Here is a 20612-nt window from a genome sequence, read left to right as displayed (position 1 = left end):
ATTGTCTCATAATTTTAAATGTAGTGTCAGCTTATTAATTTGATTTAATTTAAACATTACTATGATAATGCTGAATTGAAGTTATATCTTGCTAAAAACTTACATAATTTTGGTATTGGATTGGAAATTGCTTTACCAATCCATCTGAAATACTCTAATGGTTTGTGAAAACATTGTTTTGACTTGTATAAATTTTAGAATCTTCCATTATCACATTTTTATTACTATTCGGTGATTGATTAAATTTCCTTAATAAATCATACAAACTTCCTGTTTGGCAAATTGAGGAAGACGAATTGCGTTGAGAGGTGCCGTGAACAAACATGTTCTCTCCTGATTTTCTATATTATTATATCAATTGATTACATGCAATGATATGGCACCTCACGAACTATCAAAAGTTTAAATTGAAATTGTAGAATCGTGGTAACACCTCGAGGTTTTAGGAGAAGGTGTAACTTGACGTTATAGTTTTGTACAAGTATTGATGGTTGGCATAAACACATACACGTACACAGTGACTGAGCCCGTATACAGAGAAGACAGGGAAGACTTTTTGTCTAGGTGGTGCTGCTCTATATCTATTGCTTTTATAACAGTTTACAGCTCAGTCACTGCAACTACACAGAGTTTCCTGATTGAGAGAGACATACTGCATGATGCATGAGACGGTGAGACTTCTGGTGCCACTGTCATTGCATGCAACGAATCAGAGATGCCCCGTTAGCTTCATTCATTAACAGTCCTATGTACATTCCCAGATCCCAATAAGATTAAACAACAACATACTACTATTCAAAATGGCAACACAACAAATTACATTATTATTACAACATCCATCTATAAAGAGAACTAACTTGCTGATTGTTTTATCTAACACTCGACATGTATATTTTCCGTTGTCTATATCTACTTAAACACTATCACTCAAACAGAAGAGGAATTAACTAGGAGAGGAGCATGGTAGACTGAAATCCCGACTAAATATTATTCCCAAGTGCTTATTTTTTTAAGTTATACAATTTAGCCCCGGATTTTTTTAATTCTGGTTTTGTCGCTGCAATCAAAATAAGTAATTCGAAGTAGCTAGAGAATGCATCACATACACATGATATCAGCTTCACTGTATATTAGATGTGAATACTAATATATGAATTAGCTGGTCAGATCAATTAAACTACATGACATAATCTATTTCCTTAAAAAATAACATTGACATGAACATTTGGAGATTACATTAAAGGTATATAACCTCTTGATCATTAAAACTCGATATTTAAGGTCTAAGGAAGTGTTGTGTACTGATCAAAGTCAGCCCATGCTTGAATCTCCTTACTATTTCCAGTGCCACTGCTGTTGGCTGGGAGTTGATTCACAACAGGTGCATAGCTAGAATTATTAAAACACCACTCAGCTTCCAAGTTTGCAGAAATAACATTTCCAGTAGTCTCTATTCTTGAAGCATCACCTGGTTTCGATGAAATCTCTAGGTTCTGGAACAAGATGGGCTGTGGCTTCTGAGTCTGAGTTTTGGTTTCGAGGTAGTTAACAGGACTGCTAATCATCCCATTTTGGCGCTGATAGTTATTATTATCGCCCCCATTAAACATCGTGTTAAGCCTATCTTGCTGTAACTTCCAGTGAAGATCTTGGTTGATTGAACTCAATGACTCTATAGAAGAAGCCAGATTACTGTTAGCAGGTCCGATATCGTGAAGTAATCCTCCTCCAAATTTATCTGCATGATCTTGCTTGAGTACAGAAGATGATGAAGAAGAAGAAGATAAAGGAAAATTATTGAAAGCCATGAATTGACTTAGATTGTTGCCAGAGTTCGGATCCAAACCAAAATTAGAAATAGCACTCGATGAAAATGGTATTGTTGGAATGTCCCCAAATGAAGAAACTAACTGATTACCAACAGGAGGAATTGTTGAAATATTGTTGAATCGAGGAAAATTTGTGAGGGCGCCTCCTCCTAGCTGAAAATCTAGACCATTAAAGAACCTAAATCCACCGGTATCTGAATACGAAGAAGCTCCAGAGGAGTCCTTAAAGTCTCCTGATGAGAGCCTTGAAGAGGAAGCTCTTGCAGTCTTCTTGTTTTTTCTGCAACCACCACCAACAGGCACGTTGCGTAAAGCTCCTCCTTTAGTCCAGTATCTCTTACATGACTTGCAGAAATGCCTTGGTTGAGCGAGACTGTAATTGTTGTAGTAACAGAACTTCGTGTTTGGAGAATCACATCTGGGGCAGTTTAGGGCTGGTGGTGGCCTTGTGGTTGATATGGCTTTGCTGCGGCTAACTGAATTCTCGTCTTTGTTCTTGTCCGAGGACATCATCATTGTAACTGATATTAGTTGTGTACAATTGAATGGTTTCATGCATGGGGTTGATGGGTAGTTGTGACTTTATAATACGGCAAAAGAGAAGAAATTAGGGCATGCTGCAGAGTATTATGAACTGCATCATGTTGCTAAGTACTGTAAGTTGTATTTAAGGTTAGATCTGATCAGAGAATTCGTGAAGCCAGCAGAGAGAGAAGATCTAGTGGTCACCAGAAGGGAAAAGAACTCGTTTTTGTGGTTGCTTACACATGTATGCAGTGTACAATATATGCACATACATATGATGCATGTGGAGAGAGAGCGACAATAGACAGATGATTTGTTGATAGTGATGACCAAACAGTATAGCTGCGGGGAGCTAGTCCACAACAATCGATTATAAACAACTATCCATTCATTATAATTTTACGCGGAGAGCAAAAAATCTATTCAATATTAAATCTATCCTCGGAAAATTATAGCGGATAGATGATTGTAACAATTGATTGTCACAAGTCATGGCCCTCGGAAAAAAATTTCGTTGCATATTCATAATCCACTTAATAGATTTTACATGTTAAAACAAATGAGCCCAGCAATTTGCTGGGTGCTGGGCTGAAAATATCAAGTATGTCTCAAAATTTGGAATTTTAAACTATTATCTCTGCTCGTCTCTCCTGGCGTCCCTTGCTACAAATATTAAGAACGTCTTGATTAGAATTTAGAATCTCAAACTATTATCTACGCCCGTCCCTCCAAGTTCTTTATATTTACTTAGATGGTAATTTTTCTTTCTTAATTTAAAAATTCCATCAATACATCGCTTATTTTTTGTCATCCTCTCCGCACTCGTTTTTAAAGAAGAAATAGGTGGGAGGGAGGGAGTATGCGTTTTACTATAATTCCGAAAATAAATTTGTCTTCACTCATATGTGCATTATCATAATGTGTAGGATAGCATCATTCTGTTATTTTCAGGAAAGAATTTAAAATCCAATTAAAGTTTGGCAGAGTAACATTAATGAGGAACATGAATATGTATGGTGGTTAAAAATCTGAGACGTTGAAAAAGCTAGTTGCAGAGGAATCATGAAAATGTGATTAGAATATAGGATGCTAGGGAGAAAGTACAGTATTAATAGTTGAAGAGAACGGGGAAGAATAGAATCATCAGAACTGCAATAGTTGTTATATAGCTTGCTAAAAAGATATCTAGGCCATTGATACACAGGGTTAACAAAACAATCCATTTAGGGCGGTCTTAATTTAGATATGAATATGATTATATCTGTATCCGCATCCGCATTTGCTATTGTCGGATTCGAATATGGATAATATCCACTTTATTTCAGATACAGATATTATCCGCTTTTTTCGGATATAAATATGGATATTTCGGACGAATATCGAATTTTTTAAATTTATTTGATGACCCTACCGTATTGACGATAAATATTATGGTTCCGCCACTCCATAATTGCAAATATTTTGATTATTACAATTTCATCGGGATGTTTCATCTTCATTTTGTTATTTTGTAAATAAAAAAAAATATGCATTTATGAGCAATGTTAGGAATCACAAAATTGTTGTCGATGGTCGAGTGTCACATTTTAATTTGTGGAGCGCATATATTTACCCATGCATGAGCGCTCTTCATTTCTAAAATACACCTCTGGTTAGATCATGACAACTCAGCACTCAGATTCGGTTTTGAAAATAAATTTAGGAACTGTACATATATGATACTCTCTCCGTCCCTAAAAATATTTCATATTTGTATTGTACACGTTTGCCAATGCACACTTCTAATTATTATCTTTAATTTTGTAATACTATTAAATATAAAAACTTCAGTATATTAAAGTACTCATAAATATGAATCCAACGAAATTACTCATGACTATATTTGATCTTATAGATTAGACGTAAATGAATAGTCAATTGCTTAGCATAAATAGTGTCCGAAGTCTAGGAAATGTATATCGGGACGGAGAGAGTATATATCTACAATGAAATTAAGATGAAGTGAGGTCCCAGACCGGCAACGCCATAACCATCTAGAGCCGTATATGCTGGCAAAACAGCTACTACCTTTTTTCCTTTGGCTCTTAATTTCCTCAATGTTCTGTCTTTTTCACCCCCATCTCCACCTCAACCTCCCTCTTTTACTACACTGCACACCTGTAATTTTGCTATGACTTCACTATTGTACTATTCTTTAAATTACCTTCCACGACATGGGATTAGATTATTTTTTATTTTTATTACATTTATCCAGTTTAATATGTTAACAAGTAAAATGACAAGGCAAGTTCAGAGGTAGATTGAGAGCCAAAAAAAATAAATTTTCTTTCTAATTTTCTATAAACGTGTCGTCTAAAAATGTGTTTTTCATAAAGGGCGGCCATGTATAAATATGGTTAAGATGACGATACAATGGAAAAGGACGTTACCAAGTAGAAAACAGAGCAGTAGCAGAATATGTGATGGGAGAGAAAAGAACTAGAGTAAATTAACAGTATGTTAGGTAACGCATATACACATTATGCAATTCTCAGTTTCACATTGTTTGTAGCTATCTACATATTGTCTAACAACACGAGAGGACAGATAGACAGAGAGGGAAGGAGCTCGTGATGAAAGAGGGCTGGATTCCCGTGAGATTTGAACCAAACAGTTTGAGTATTTGACATGCACAATGTACATATATACAATGCCACTTATCATAGGTTACAATGACAAGGCCCTCATTCTTCCCACATATTTGACTACATTGAATTTTTTTTTATCGTGGTTAACCCGCAGCCGCTATCCTTCAGGTGCGTATTGGGTAAACCCTACGGGCTCACGCAATAGCCTGCAAATCACGTGAACCAAGGTAAACCGCATTTAAGCGATAGGCTCTGGTCTGGGAGGGAGAAACGGAAATCGGATTGTATACGTTTTCTAATGCTAAGAGAAGCTTGGTGACAAATCTAGCTCGTTCCTATAATGTAAAATATTCTTTTCGTTAATTCACTTCATATGAATCTATTGTACTCATAAACGGGATCAAGAAGTCCATTGTCGTGAAACCTCAAGGTGTTAGAGGAATGCCTTTTCCAAGATCTTATATTAGTATTCTAACATTTGTAACATTTGATGCAACACACAAGATTATTCCAAGAAAAAGGAGGCCACTTGAATGCAGAGCAGAGAGACTAAATATTTGATCTTGGTATAAATAAAATGCTGCAACAGATCCATCGTTTTTAATCAGACAGTATAATGTATCTAAAAATTGCGAGACTAATGTATCAAAATCCACTAACAGAAGCAATTTATAACTACCTACTTAGCTAACCAATGTTACCAGGGAATTCCTCTTTTTCTTTTCTTCAATTTTTTCAAAGTCGAGCAGGCTTGTTAAAAAGTCCTAGCTCCTTGCCTGCCTTTGAAGTCTTGACCGACAAGCTGGGGAGGAGATAGAGCAACACTAAACTATATCCGGAATCTTCATTTTGTCTACTTCTAATTGTTTAAAACTTCTTTAGTCTTGGTCGCCTGGCTGTTCTAAGCGAATGTAATCATACATGATTCCTCTGAAAGGCCTACCACCTACTGCTTGCGTTAAATAGATTACGTTTCTCCCTTCTAGTAGCAAAGATCCCCAAACATTGACACTATATAGCCTGTATAACCCATGAATCCCATGCCTTGCTATTGCGTTGTCCTGTCCAATAAGCCCTGTGGTGAAGTGAGGACTAGTAGGATTGTAGTCATTTATCCGAACCTTAAAAATGCAAATCAAAGAGTCTGATTAGCAATAGTTTAAAGAATACTTGGAGACATGTTAATTGTTGAAGACCAAGAATGAGATGTAACTGGAAAATAAGCATGTGTTTCTTACTTGTAATTCAGCTGCAGTGGCTGAGGCTATTGCCAGATGCAATGTATAATTCCCGTTTTCATCAATATTTTCAAGATCAAATAAAATTTGCCAAGTGGTAGGTACATAGGTTTTATTTCCTATATTCCTGCAACAATGCAATGTTAGAATTGCGATGCAATTTATTAGATATGTAATAATTATAAATTTAATTTACATAATTTTTAATGTATACTTTAGCATGAAGTAAGAACCTGTTAACATGAGCAAAGAACCAGTCTATCTGATAGTTGCTAACACCAACGGTGTAGACCAAATCTTGATCTGGATAATCATCTGTATACCGATCCCACAGTCCATACTGCCTGAACCTATTATAAATTGTGTAATTAACTGGTTAATTTGCATATCCTGCTATTCAATTTGTTATATGAATTTGTCGAGTAGATTAAAAGAGTTCTGAACCCAACGATTTTCATTTCTGGAGAAGAATGCAGTCTATAAGAACAAAAGCTGATGTTTGAGTGGCAATTATGCCAAATATACTTTACCCTTGTGCACTGTTTTGGACATATAACTGATTCAGTAGCATGGGGTTTGGCGCAGGCACATAAAACTCAGCAGCAGTGCGGTCAGGAATGCCAATTTCCCAAATGGTGGCACCATTTCTTGGAGGATCATATTCAATGTCACCTAGTTTAATTTTACTACCTGCATAGGTCCAAGTCTATTAGCTACAGTTGCTTTTTATGTTCAGCTTAAAGAAAAAAAAAACACTTGAATCCAGAAAACTCAAACCTGATCTGACATTGATAAAGAATTTGTATTTATAATCACCAATGAATCCTGGTACCCAAGCATACAAGCTGTAGTTCCCAGCTCGGACATCTTCGAGTAAGAAGTACCCCTCATCGTCAGTTTGTGTCCAGAATTGATAGCCCTGTACATATGTTGTAGATAAAAATAAACATTAAAATTTTGTATGTAGCTAAAATATGATTAGCATGCCGTAATATTTAAAAAAAACCTTGTTTTCTGTTTGCCATGATCCCGCCTCTCCAGGTGCAGCCAATCCCACATAAGAAGAACCAGCAGTCATCAACTCATTGTTGATGTACCTGCAGAAGATAATATCAGTTGTTACATGTTAAATAATACATCATACGTGCCAATCATCTTTGACACTGTATGGATGCCTCTATTACCCTGGTGACAGAAGATATAGTGTGACTAATATTGACTGTAAAGTACGATCAATATGAATATAGAACAAATACATGTCCTCCCTACCTCACAATTATACGACATTAGAGTAATAAACAATCTTTTGTTACGGTTGTTTTACTACAGTGAATGAAGCAGAAACTTCACATAGGCTACACAATAAAATTAATAGTTCTGTTTTCTTTTTGTGATTCCACTTCTCACCGTGAAATGTGATTTTTACCTGTCGCGGACCAGTAACCTTCCACTCACAATGCCTCGCTCATTGGCATATGGATAGTCTTCTGAAAGAGGAAAATTGTATGGCCAACTTTCAGTTTCTATAAGCATCTGAAAATCAAAATGGTTAGAATGTGATACATATAATGCAGTTTTGCACCTCTGTATGTGTGCGAAAATTGAAAGTTTGAAGTTGAAGGATTACCTGTTCTTTAGCATCTACCCATAGTTCAAGGGGACTCTCATCCTCTACGGAGTTTAAATAAATAAAAACAGGACCAAAAACCTTTTTCCACAGCTCTCCTTTTTCCAATCGTATTCCCAGTGATATTCCAGCATAATGAGTACTAAAGAACATCTGAAAACGATAACATAATCTTGTAATCAGGAAAGGCCATTTCTATACTATTTGCATGATTGCATCCGGAACTTGTAGGTTTTATTAGCTTTAGAACAAATTTGTACTCACAGATAGAGTTATAGGCCCTGCATGAGAAGTGAGGTCTTGTTTGGTAGGTCCAGCAGTTCGGAACTCATCACTTGGTGTAATCATCCAAAACCCAATGGCTGGATCCCCGGATATCCATCCATGTACTCTGTTGTCTTTGTTTTCACATGAATACTGATATTTGTCATCCACCTGCACTTCATGCTCGCATGTTATAGCTATGTACAAGTACAATTACTTCATTGAAGTAACAAAACAAATTTCAAAAAATGTTAAGTTTGGACTTTGTATATATGCAAATGTTGATTCATATACATTATACAAACTAATCCAGCCTATATATATGATAAATATGATATATGTTTTTCTTTTATCATGAATATTTACTCAACAGAAATGACAGCCAGCTGCCAGCTGACCTTTCGAAATTTAAAGATAGAACAAAAATATCAAACAACTTACCTCTCCTTTAAGAAATGTTTCAGATGGATTTGTCAACAGCACAGCTTCCGGATAGTCAAGTGGCTCTCCCCTTTCCCGGTCTTCTGCTGTTGGCATGATCCTTTGTCGATCATCAGAAACTGCCATGTAGCGAAACCTAGAAGATATATATACCATTAGGCAGGCCTGCAGTTATTTCAACTTTTACAGGCAGTCGAGAAGGTCATGAAAACAAATTATGGGAATAGTTGTGTGTACAATTTTTCTTGTAGCCTGAACACGATTCTCCCTTGGTACAAGACAACAGGTGGATGTTCTTCTAAGTGCTCAAATATCGAGTACGAATAGAAACCACTGATGCCTCGGAGCACTATGTATCTTCATGCAATTGAGAACACAAAATAGATGTTAATGTGGTAGCATATTTGTCAATTCCGGATTGACAAACTAATCAAGACTAAAGAATTGTACCTTTTATCTACATTAAGCCTTACTCCCTTGTAACTAAGAGAAGGACTGTATGTTCTTTTGAAAGAAAGCTCTACTTGATCTTCGTCTTCCAGTACTACACTAAAATGCATCCCTTCGAGCCTGTTTACAATTCCAACATATAGTAAAGGCCTGTCTGTGTTGAAATGGTGAACAACCTACTAGTAAAGGCGTATCGCTTATGTTCAATACTTATTCCGAAAATGATTACTAGTCATTTCCAGCTTCCGACACATAGGAAAAGAAAGTACCTGTCAGTATTGTCTCCAGGATGTTCTGGCTTGCTCCAAACAACATCCCAGTACCTACATAAAGATTGAAGTTGATTACTATAACAGATGTTGAAATATTCATAAAGTCACTTCAATATGAGTAAAATAACAGAATTTCAAACTCTAAGTTCATATGTTCTTAGATTTACTTCAATGAGAGTAAACAAACAGAAGTTTCTTCGCGGGAGGTCAAGGGTTAGAATCTTGTCAAAGAAAAGATGTACGTTGGAGTGAAAAACTAAGAAAAATGATAAACAGAGCATCAGACTTTACCCTCTATCTCTTTCTCTATCATTTTGTTCAAGAATATTATCAACACCATTGTATTGAATCGCAATGACCATACCCTCCGGAGTTGAAAAGGTAATGTTGACAATTCCATTGTCCACCACAACCTAGAACACTTACATTTGTTAACTTTTCAATACAAGAGTCACATATAGTCATTTAGTACTACAGAACTACTATGCATTATCATTAGTGTGTTTTCATTTTTACTTGTTTAAAGTAAAGTTGATCAAATTATGTGCCTGCCAAGATTATTTGTAAGAATATTACATAATCATCCCATTTATGTAGCTGAAGAGGTGGTGAATCCGCAATATCACCCATGTTTTTCTTCGAAAACCTTCTGCAAATAGAACGATAAAACCATTTGAATAAATAACGTATTCAGTGTATCCCGCTTGCAGAAAAAGGTCCGGGATTGAAAAAACAGTTGGAATATAGACATATCACTACAAATTCATGATGTTCTTAAACATATTCGAATACATAAATGAAAAGAGTGTGAAAATATGTAAATAAAAGTAGGAGTTATGAATTATCTTCTACAAACTGATTTCAGCTTTATGTTGGTAACTGAACATCACGAGGTGAAAATAATATGCAAAGTAACGAATGTAACTTTATGTGGAACTACAGAAGTACAGATCACAAGAACAAATTTTGAGCCGTGAACATATGAATAAACATTCGCTTGTGACTTAGAAGCCCATGTGGACCACACAGAAAGTAAAAGAAGACGAGTAAGAAAAAAACAAGAGAATGTGTGTTGAGTGAGAGAAACTGATCCTCTTTTTGCTACCACTAAATTTTTGTTTTGGTTTGTCACATGCTATCCAACAATTTTGCCATGGAAACTGGGACAGACTACTCTGTATTCATCATGTATCTAACAAATTGCTAGCCAGCGCTATCTTCCTCGCTTCCTTTACGGGATGTCGGAGGTAAATGTTCCAATCTTTTCAAAGATAAGGTGAGTTGTGTGTGTGTTTAATTATAAAAAAAAACAAAAAATTAAGCTTTGCATGCCAATATGAGCATATTTATCATTTCACTTTTAGTCTCACTCTCACTAATAGCTTGCTTGTTTCCAAAACTAGCTAGTACTGTACAACATTTGTGTTCAGAATGCACATATGAAACTTATATTCAAGTGTCAGAAAACCCAAGAAAAAACCTGATGCAAATATAGTCTACATGTATACAAATGTGCATGTGAACTGATGACACACAACTTATACAACTTTATCATAGTCCTCTAACATCCTTAATTCACCCAAACACACATACTAGTTTTTCTAGCTTGCATTCCCATGCTTCACAAACAGAATGTAGAATGTAGATTTTCATACTCAAGATACCACTTACAAGCATGTGTTTCAGTGTATGTGTGTGGTGTGTGTGTGTGTGTGGAGAAAGTAAGAAATGAGAGAACTAAACTGGCTTCCAACAGTGCATTGAGCAAGCAGAAACAAATGAAACACAATCCCACAAATCATTCCCCATTGTCTCTTCTTGCACACCATTTCCATTCCCAAATAAATCTGCAGAGAAATCGAAACCAAGACACCGTAAAATTATACGCCTTTCGAATCTACAATGCCATGAAAATTAAAGATGTAAATGCAAAGAATGAAACAAGACAAACCTGGAGAATGACTTAAAAACAACCTGAGTTACAAAAGCCACAGTCTTATGATGACCTTTGCTTTGTTTGTACTTAATGTTGAGCTAGTGCTACTGCACAACACAAGGCTTGCTTGTGCCTTAACCTATATAAATAAATTAATGTATAAGATTACTCGTGCTGTTACAACTTTTTGTTTGTGTAGTTTTGTGGAGAAACAGCAGTTCTTGAGAGCAGTGCTGAACTGAAATTATAGAAAAAGAAAGGGAACGCTCTTGTTTGCTTCTTTTATGTGCTATGTGAATGAATATATGATACTCTTTACAGTATCTTTGTTTTTCTTAAAAAAATTACATGTTATATGAGTGGCTGATTTTTGGGAATTAATTATTCCAATGAGAAAATTTTGACCACATGGTTTTCAGGCACATACTTTACATTGCTATTTTATAGGAAAGGTAGAGTATAAAATATTATTTAGCAAAAACAAAGAGAATAAAATATTTTTAAGAAAATGAATCCGAGAAGTTGGACATGAAAGATATCAGGACGGAATAACTTTTTTTTATTATTTATGAAAATTATTTACAATGTGTATTTCTTATTCCATCTTATTTCTAAAAATGTAACTAAAGTGCGAAATAGTTAAGGAAAATGTTAGAAACCTCAAGTTTTTATTCCAAAAATTTCTCCAAATGTGATGTGTCAGATGAATGATCGGCAAAATTCTTAATAATAAAATGGAACCCCGCATGTATTAATATGCGTCCACAAATAAAAATAAGTCATATATCACTCGTCGTAAAAATTTGGATAAAGATATTTGAGATATACAGTACTAGTCAGTAGTTAATGTATGAATGATTTTTTTTGACGAAATGTAAGAATGAATATTTCATTCCATTAGTTACTCGTTTTCCTTTCATATAATTTAATTAATAGAATAACATATACATTCGTAAAGCCGTAAATTCGCTTATTTCGTATATATTAGTTTCTTTTGATTAGTCTTTTGAGACATAAAGTCTGACCCAAACCTAACATGTTAAGAATTCGTTTCCTTTCGTATTTGTATATATTTATATAATATACGTTTCGTCGTGTTTTCTGTAATTTTAAATTAAAAATGTTAATAAAAAATAATTTTATTTTAAATATTAAGTTTTTATTGGTCTTAAATATTAAGTCTTTACCGGCCCGAAACGTATATCCTCGCGTGCCGTTCACGGTTTCAGATGTCAACTAACTGGCCCGTCCAAAATTCGACCCGGCACGCTCGGCCCGTTCGTTTTTATGGGCTCTAGCTGCGGGTTCCCTACAATAAAAATAAATAAATTCATTTAATTAGAGGATTTGGGCGCACTTGATTTTTCATGACTTATTGATTGAAAACGCAAATATCGGCTAATTAAATATCGGCTAGTGAACGACACGCGAATAAAGCAAATAACACAGTCAAGCGAATCAAATTAGGGCCGAGCCGGGCCGATTACAGAATTGGAGGACTAGTGAACGACACGCGAATAAAGCAAATAACACAGTCAAGCGAATAGGCAATTTGTGCGATTAACAAACAAATAATTTGATTAAACTAGAATAAAAAAAAAAAACCGGTAGGTAGGCAGTTAATCTCTCGGTTCATGCGAATAAACCCGATAGTATGCATGTTGCACATGCGCATAATTGCATGAACATATTTCTATTCTTTTATAATAAGCACTTGTTTATAGTTGTAAATCGTAATGAATCAACTTTTTTGAAAACATAAATTACAGCAGAAAACTGACGGAGGATTGCAGATGTGGAGATGATAAATAAAGATGAAGGGTACCACCATTAGGAATAGCTTTGAGTTTTTGTGCTGCTAAAGATGAGGAGAGTAATTTACTTGTAATGATTTATGTACAAGTATATGACTGAAGGACATGAGGAATGAGAAGACCATATATGACCAACGAATTATTCGCGGTTAACCGCGAATAACCACCTTAATTTTCTGACTGTTCGTCAACGAATTAGCCGATATGGCCGGGCCGGTTTCGGTTTCAGAAAATATTGTTCATATTTAGTTCGTTAAACTTGACGATTAGTGCCAAATAATTAACCGTTCGTTGACGCGCTGAATTAGGCGAATTTTGACGAGCCGGATTCAAAATATGCAAGAGTATAATTATCCTCTCTTTAATCAACTAAGTCAACCCTTGCGGGCAATTTAAATCTATTTTATATTAATTTTTTGTAAAAACTACATGTAAAACGTTACTTTTATATTTATTCATATTATTTTAATTAATTATTTTAAATATTTATTTATTTTGTACACTTTCGTTTTGGGCCGTGTATCGTAGAACAAACTCAAAATTAATACTAAATTCATCTTTGTAATTACGCGTTCGTGTACCGAAAAAGGACAATCTGAACCCATAATTTTGGAATCGTGTGCGAAATTGTTTGATCTACACCTTCGTATATGCTTCCTTTACCTTTCAGTTTTTTGTAGGATTTTTTTGAAAAATATCTATAGCTAAAATTATTTTTACAAATACTATCATTTTTAAATAAAAATTACAAAAATATTATTTTATTTGTAAAATATTATCTTTCTTTTTTTTTGTTGCAAAAATACGATTTTTTGCAACTTGATTCAACTCCATGCAATAAAAAAACCCATGCAATAAAAAAACCCTCAATTCAATTAATTGCATGGTCTGTTTGATTTGGGTTGATTTTGATTTATTCCGCATTTTTACAAAAAAACCAGAATATAGTAAAATTTTGAAAAAACTTAAAAAAATTACATATAGCTCAACATATTTATTTGATTTTTGAGAGATGTGAATTTATGACAAATCAATAGTTCAACTGATTTATTCTGATATCCTAAAATTTGTAATCAGTAAATTTTCGATTACATGTAAATCCTTAAGCATTGCCCCTCTAGTAAGTGGGTAGGGCGTGCCGAGAATTTGAGTTGAATCATTACAACCAGGCCAGGAGGGCCACTTGAAGAAAACGATTTTGCTTTAAATCTACCACTTTTTCTAATCATAATTTGAAGTGGATAACTTGCTAGACCTAGATCCATACATGATTCAGTATTTAAGTTATGTTCTGCAAGCTATGTTGTTAATCCAATCTTTACTCAGAGTATCATAGACAACAGGTAATGGGAAGCCACTTTACTAGTAGATGACTAGAGAACGTTATACCAAAACTCAAACTATATTAGTAACATGTGTAACTGGATAGTGGATGCCCTGCATGCCTGGTAAATTTGTACTCCGCAAAGTCAAACATATATCACCGCCCTTCATGCCTGGAAATAAAAAGTGCACCATAGTACAAGATGACAGAACATGTAGTCCGCTATATACTTATATCACTTCCCTGCATGGTCTGTAAAATGCATATACTACTGCAGTCCGTCCGATTAGGAAGGCACAAAAAATTCATCGGCTGAGATTTGACCAAATTATAAGGGACCGGACTATTAAAAGACGCTAATCAGATTTTTAATATGATAGTATTGATGAAATGATAGTTAAGACCCTAATGCTGATCAGCAAGACTAAACTATACAACCCCTTACAATTACACCATATTGTCACTTTTTAAGTGTGCTAAATGAATATTTTATTTAACTTTAAATATTCTTACTTGAATTCTGCAACAAAGGATAGTTAGTTGAATATTTGTACAGTTAATTTTAAAGAATTGAATTTCTGATATAAAATTAGGCATAGTATTGTTATCTTATTTATTTATCATTTTTTAGTTTGAAAATATATCTCATATATTTTTAACATATTTTTTATTATAAAAAATAATTAAAATGTACATATATAATTTTTTTAAAAATATTGAATATAAAATCGCTTATATATAAATAATTTATATTGGTATTACATATTTAGATAAGTTCGAATTATAATGAGTCAATGCATTTTAGAACTTGGCCCCTATGTTCAAAAAATACTCGAAATTTGACTACATGACCCGGCCGAAAAGTATCGTCAAATTCTAGGTTTAGTAAATTTAAATTACAAACTCGGCGAGAATATCTTACTAATAATGTGAAATTTTTTAATATCTTATGTTAATATAAATTAATGTGTTTGAGATCTTTATATGATCAAATCAATTGATTATTTATATTAAAATTACTAACTTCACTGGTAACGCATTATTATTTTTAGAATTTATCCCAATTTTAAGAATATTTGAAATTTGAAATGAGATCTCACTAGATTTGTTAAAACTACGATTATATATTAAAACGATTTATTTTTCATTTTTCACTTAAAAAAAACTAACTTTTTAAAAAGAATTTTTTTTAGATCAACAATATTCATTGATCAAAATAATATTGTACAAATATTTTGAATTATTCAAATAAAAGTTATATATATACTATATTGTAACATTTGATTCAATGTATTTTATATTATTTAAGAAAAAAACATATATTGTTCAATAATTTGAAGGAGTTAACCAGTTCAACTGATATTTTTAAAACTTTATCGAACTGAAAATTTTTAATTTTAGAAAAATAGTATAAAATGTTATCAAATTATTATATGAAGAAATATTAGAGTCGTAATGAAAGAAACTTAAAAACGGTTTAAATAACGATATAAATACAATTTTTCTTTCGAATTCTTGAAAAATATCATGAATATCAATAATAAGTCTTAAAAATATATAATTCATTTTTATGTTACAACCATGATTGATACCCGTTTGCGTAAAAAATAGATATGGATTGTTTGTTAGTGATAATGTGAATACCATATATAAATTATAGCAATTTATTTATTACATAATTTTAATTTTTGAATAATTATAAATACATGTTATTTAAGTAATCAATTATCTCACTAAATGTTAATAATGATTATACATGTACATAAATCAGCTATTTAGCATATAAATAATTGAAACCATCATAATTTACTAAGAGGTGTAACATACAACATGCTAACACACACATATATATATAACTTAATTTTACTTTGTTAATAGTATTGTAAATAAAAAACTAACATTTTCTCATACATACATACGTTGAATTTCAAAAACTAATATTTTTCATTAAAATCAACTTTAATATTAACAATAATGTAAAATTTTACATTATTGTATATTATGATTGCAAGTCATTCTGACTTCAGTTATGCATTTTTTATCTTTTTAAAATGAGTCATTTAATTGTAAGTTAGTAGTTAACTCAGTAATAACATATAGCAGTACATATAGTTTATTTAAATAAAATTCAAGATTTTGGTCAACTCTATATTCAACATATATGTTAATTGGGTGGGTTAATTATCAAGTTGGTCACTGAATACGTCCAAATGTATCAATTGAGTCACTGATTATAAAACTGACTCAAATGAGTCACTCATTTGAAGATTTATATCAAAAATATCACACCATCGTTGGTCAAAATTTTTAAAAGTATTATATGTTGAGATTCACACATTTTTTATGAATGATATTACATCCAAATGAAAGGTTGCGAGTTCTACTATTTTAAATAATTTTGTTAGATTTTTAAAATTTTATCAACTATTTATTTTTAATTTTTTGATTATTTTATTTAATTTAAATAAAAATAAATAGTAGATAATTTTTTAAAAATCTAAAAATATTATCTAAAATGCTAGACCTCAGAATCTTTCATTTGGATATAATATCATTCATTAAAAATATGTGAAACTCAATATATAATACTTTTAAAAATTTCGACTAACGATATAATGATATCTTTGATACAAATTTTCAACTGGGTGATTTATTTGAGTCACTTTTGTAATCAGTGACTCACTTGATATATTTGGACGCAGTCAGTAACCTACTTGATAATTAACCCTATGTTAATTTGTATCTTTTTATTTGTAAACATAGTAACGGCATTCTATAAATTAAATTTACTCGTTTCGTTTTAAACGTATAATTACTACCCTATGTATATTCATTCATTAAATATAAAATAACGGGGAAGAAAAATATAATATAATAATAGTTGAGTGGATATTCACTCCTAAAAGTGAGGAAGCATTCAAAACTTCTAATATTATAGAGGGGGACATGGAACTTATTGGAAAGAAATTTTATCTCCATTTCTTCAAAATTTGACTAAGAGCCTATATAAAGATATTGTTTGAGTTGCTCTACAAACATTATAATTATATTATGCATAAAAAATTCTGGAAAATGACCGGTGTCTCGCACGGGTTATTATGCGGACTATTCTGATAATCTACCTCAAACTTTTGACATTTTCTTGCAACTTCCTAAATGCAAATGCCCTGTTGCTTTGGTTTCGATCTATATTTATTTATAATAATATTACAAGAACTAAGCACTATTGTGTCATGCCATCAACTTGCCTTCTTTTTAATCCTGTGACCTCTCTGCCGTATAGTGTTTGCATTAAATTAGTTTCTTTTCGTTGTAATATATTCTTTTGTTTATATTAATCGGTTTCTTACATGAAATCGAATCAATTCAGAAGTTCTAAAACTGAAACGCAACCAACTCCAAATTAATTTTATCAAACCGAGAATTTTGTAACTAAAACGGAACCGATTCTATTTCATAACGGTTTCGAATAATTTCAATAATACCAATATCAAGTTGAAATGACCATCCATGGATGTTGTGAAAGGGCTCCGTCACTTTTTTAGTATGTTTAAATGAAAAAGTCATTTATTTGATAAATCTGTTCAAAAAATGTCAATTATGGTATAGAACGCCTGTACAGGAATCAACCATTGACCCCAGAACAAGTGGCGTTCTGGTGTTATTTTATTAAAAAAAAAAATTCCCTTTTCCCCGGAATGAACTTGTATTAGTGTGTTTTTGAAGTGAAAAAAATTAGGCGAAGGGCTGTTTTTGGAGTCCTATATTAAATAAATAAAAAATGTTTGTTGTTAATTTTTTTTTGTGTTGTAAAGTAAACCTATTTTATGTGTGTATTTATTAATTTAAATAAAAAACCGTATAAATAAGACTTTTCTAGCCCCAAAAAGTGTGTCGTGCAATGTGAGTGGGCATATTTTGGCACGTGCGTATGTAAATAACCGTAGATTTTTTGGGTTTCAATTTTTTTTATTGTGTTGTAATGTAAACCTATATTTTAGGAAAAATTTAATTTTGAATTAAAAATTTATATGACCAACACTTTTGTAGCTTGGAAGATGGTGTCTTGAGCGGCGAGTGCGTAATTGTCACGGGGGGCAAATTTGTGCACGGACATATTTAAATAACCGAAAATTTGTTTAGGTCCATTTTTCTATTGTTTGGTAGGTATGTAAATTTTTTTTTGAGTTTGTATGATTAAATATAAAATTTTATTTATTCGAGAAAGGGTGTCATAACGTAAAATGTAATGGAAACCAAAATATTATGAAAGAACAAGTAAATAATGTAATGGAAACCAAAATATTATGATAGAACAAGTAAATAATAGCAGTAGTACATATGTTTGACAACAAGATTACGTGTTTCAGTGTGGGCGCCCTGGGCATTTCTTACTACGCTTGGTGTGACCTTCTTGGTTACATACACTACATTTCTTTTCAGACCGCAGACCATCAATCTCTGTCCGGATCCGCACCAATTGCCCTTATCCCCGCGCTTTTTCTTTAGCTTTTTCAAGGACTCTTCCAGCACTAACTTTCCATACCCCTGCCAAGGTACGGGTAAGTCGTAATTCCAGTATTGAGTTGGTTCTAACGGATAAATTATTGCCCTGTACAAGTCCTGCATTGTTTGGTTCTTATGGAAATTTTCGATTAAATGCTCCCAACTCAATCCATGTGTTATACAACCTGCCATTGCATGGGAGCACAACATGTGATGGGTTGCCCATTTTCCACATGTGCACGTACGGTCATTGAGGTTGACAACCTGGATTTTACCTCCCTTTACCGTTCCCTTAGCAGTTGTGTACTGATGTGTTAGTATTTTCATAATCCCGCGGAGACGATGGAAAGTAATAACCGTATGTCATGTTGCCTTCCTCCGAATTTTTGCTAACATAGCGGCGGAACGTGCACATAACTGTTTCCCCTCTTGTAGGCCGTCATCCACTATGTTTCAATGTTTGTCTACAATTGTGACCGCCTTGTAGAAGAGGTACTCCATCATTGCTGTTACTGGAAGAAAACGAGCCCTCCTTATGTTGTCTTTGAAGCCCTCAAGCATGTTTGTGGTTGTTTGACCGTAGCGAACACCACTATCGTGGGAAAGTGTCCACCTCTCCACAGGTATTGTAGCAAGATATTGTAGGGCGGTGGGTGAAATTTCACCAATCCTTGACATATATGCGTCATGCTTTGAGACTTGTGTGGTTCTTCCAGCTTTCCACATTAATTTTTTTAGTTCACCACCTGCGTGATGACTGTAAAAGTTACTCCTTACATGGAGGAGACAGAACCTATGGATGCCGAGTGGCTCAGCAAAACCGTTCTGAGGGTCTCGTAGGGCGGAGATAATGTTGGCTGCACGGTCAAAAATGATGCAGACGCCGGTCCGCTGCCGACATACATGTCTTCGAAGACGCTGCAAAAACAAAGACCAATTCTCGTACATCTCCTCGTCAACCAAGCCATAACAGAGAGGGAACGGGTGGTTGTTCGAATCAACACCCATAGCAATAAGCAACTTGCCCCTATATCTTCCTTTCAAGAATGTCCCATCTATTGAAATCACAGGACGTGCATGTTGCCACCCGTCCATCATTGCCTTTAAAGACCAAAAAATTCGCTTGCAGACGGACGTGCCCCGCTCCTTAGCATGAGGGACATCATCGATCTCAGCAATGGTTCCAGGATTTGTCTTCATAATGGCTGCCAGGAACATGGGTAAAACTTGGTAAGTTGTAGCCTAACTGTCATACACTTCCTCAATTGCTATTTGTTTCCCTCTCCACGCTTTCTTGTACCCAACTATGTGGTTGTGCTCGTTGTTGATCAGCGGAATAATGGTTTTAATGGGAATTTCTGGTGTATCTATTACCTGTTTCACATAAAACAGTAAATGTCAAACGAAATTAGGCTTTAATAAGTGGCGTTTGCTAAAGATTTACTTACAAGTGGTTTTACAAGCTGCGCAATCATCCTTGCAGATAACTTCTTGTGATCTTGTAATGGCTGATCGACCATGTATTTGTGTTCCTCTCTATTAACATTAATCCGCCAGTACCCGGAATCATGCATGAAAGCAACCCTCATCCTCCAGTTACACCCCTCAGCTCGACATTGTACAATGAGTTGTTCTTTGTTACTCCTTGTAGTTTTATATGTACGATCAGTGTTAATATGTGCACGCCTCACTGCTCCCAAGAGCGTAGCTTTGTCACGGTAACACATTCCCTCACCCAGTTCCCCCTTGTCGAGGTCTT

At 33.9% G+C, this 20612-nt stretch overlaps 3 protein-coding genes across 6 annotated transcripts; all 3 read right to left on the bottom strand.

The window, feature by feature from the left end:
• Positions 1 to 1115: 1115 nt before the first annotated feature.
• Positions 1116 to 2667, bottom strand: LOC141700991 (dof zinc finger protein DOF5.7-like). The gene has a single exon (XM_074504643.1). The coding sequence runs from the start codon at positions 2382 to 2384 to the stop codon at positions 1284 to 1286; it is 1101 nt and encodes a 366-aa protein (XP_074360744.1). The 5' UTR covers positions 2385 to 2667; the 3' UTR covers positions 1116 to 1283.
• Positions 2668 to 5526: 2859 nt separating this feature from the next.
• Positions 5527 to 11498, bottom strand: LOC141700983 (uncharacterized). 4 transcript variants are annotated; one of them, XM_074504633.1, is made up of 17 exons: positions 11225 to 11496; positions 11017 to 11120; positions 9850 to 9922; positions 9565 to 9686; positions 9271 to 9324; positions 9002 to 9121; positions 8789 to 8908; positions 8552 to 8687; positions 8111 to 8281; positions 7847 to 7999; positions 7646 to 7752; positions 7226 to 7316; positions 6997 to 7138; positions 6750 to 6909; positions 6453 to 6569; positions 6220 to 6346; positions 5527 to 6102 (listed from the first exon to the last, which is right to left on the bottom strand). In XM_074504633.1, exons 2-17 carry the CDS (start codon positions 11106 to 11108, stop codon positions 5860 to 5862), a joined length of 2028 nt encoding a protein of 675 aa, XP_074360734.1. In that variant the 5' UTR covers positions 11109 to 11120; positions 11225 to 11496; the 3' UTR covers positions 5527 to 5859. The 4 variants fall into 4 exon arrangements, with proteins under 4 accessions (XP_074360734.1, XP_074360736.1, XP_074360735.1 ...); XM_074504635.1 differs by lacking the exon at positions 9565 to 9686 and having other exon boundaries at positions 11225 to 11494; XM_074504636.1 differs by lacking the exon at positions 5527 to 6102 and having other exon boundaries at positions 6220 to 6338; positions 11225 to 11498.
• Positions 11499 to 19306: 7808 nt separating this feature from the next.
• Positions 19307 to 20071, bottom strand: LOC141700989 (uncharacterized). The gene has a single exon (XM_074504641.1). The coding sequence runs from the start codon at positions 20069 to 20071 to the stop codon at positions 19307 to 19309; it is 765 nt and encodes a 254-aa protein (XP_074360742.1).
• Positions 20072 to 20612: the final 541 nt, after the last annotated feature.

This window comes from Apium graveolens, unplaced genomic scaffold, assembly GCF_009905375.1.
Source record: "Apium graveolens cultivar Ventura unplaced genomic scaffold, ASM990537v1 ctg3161, whole genome shotgun sequence".
NCBI classification, from domain to species: domain Eukaryota; kingdom Viridiplantae; phylum Streptophyta; class Magnoliopsida; order Apiales; family Apiaceae; genus Apium; species Apium graveolens.
This window is presented reverse-complemented; position numbering and strand designations above follow the sequence as displayed.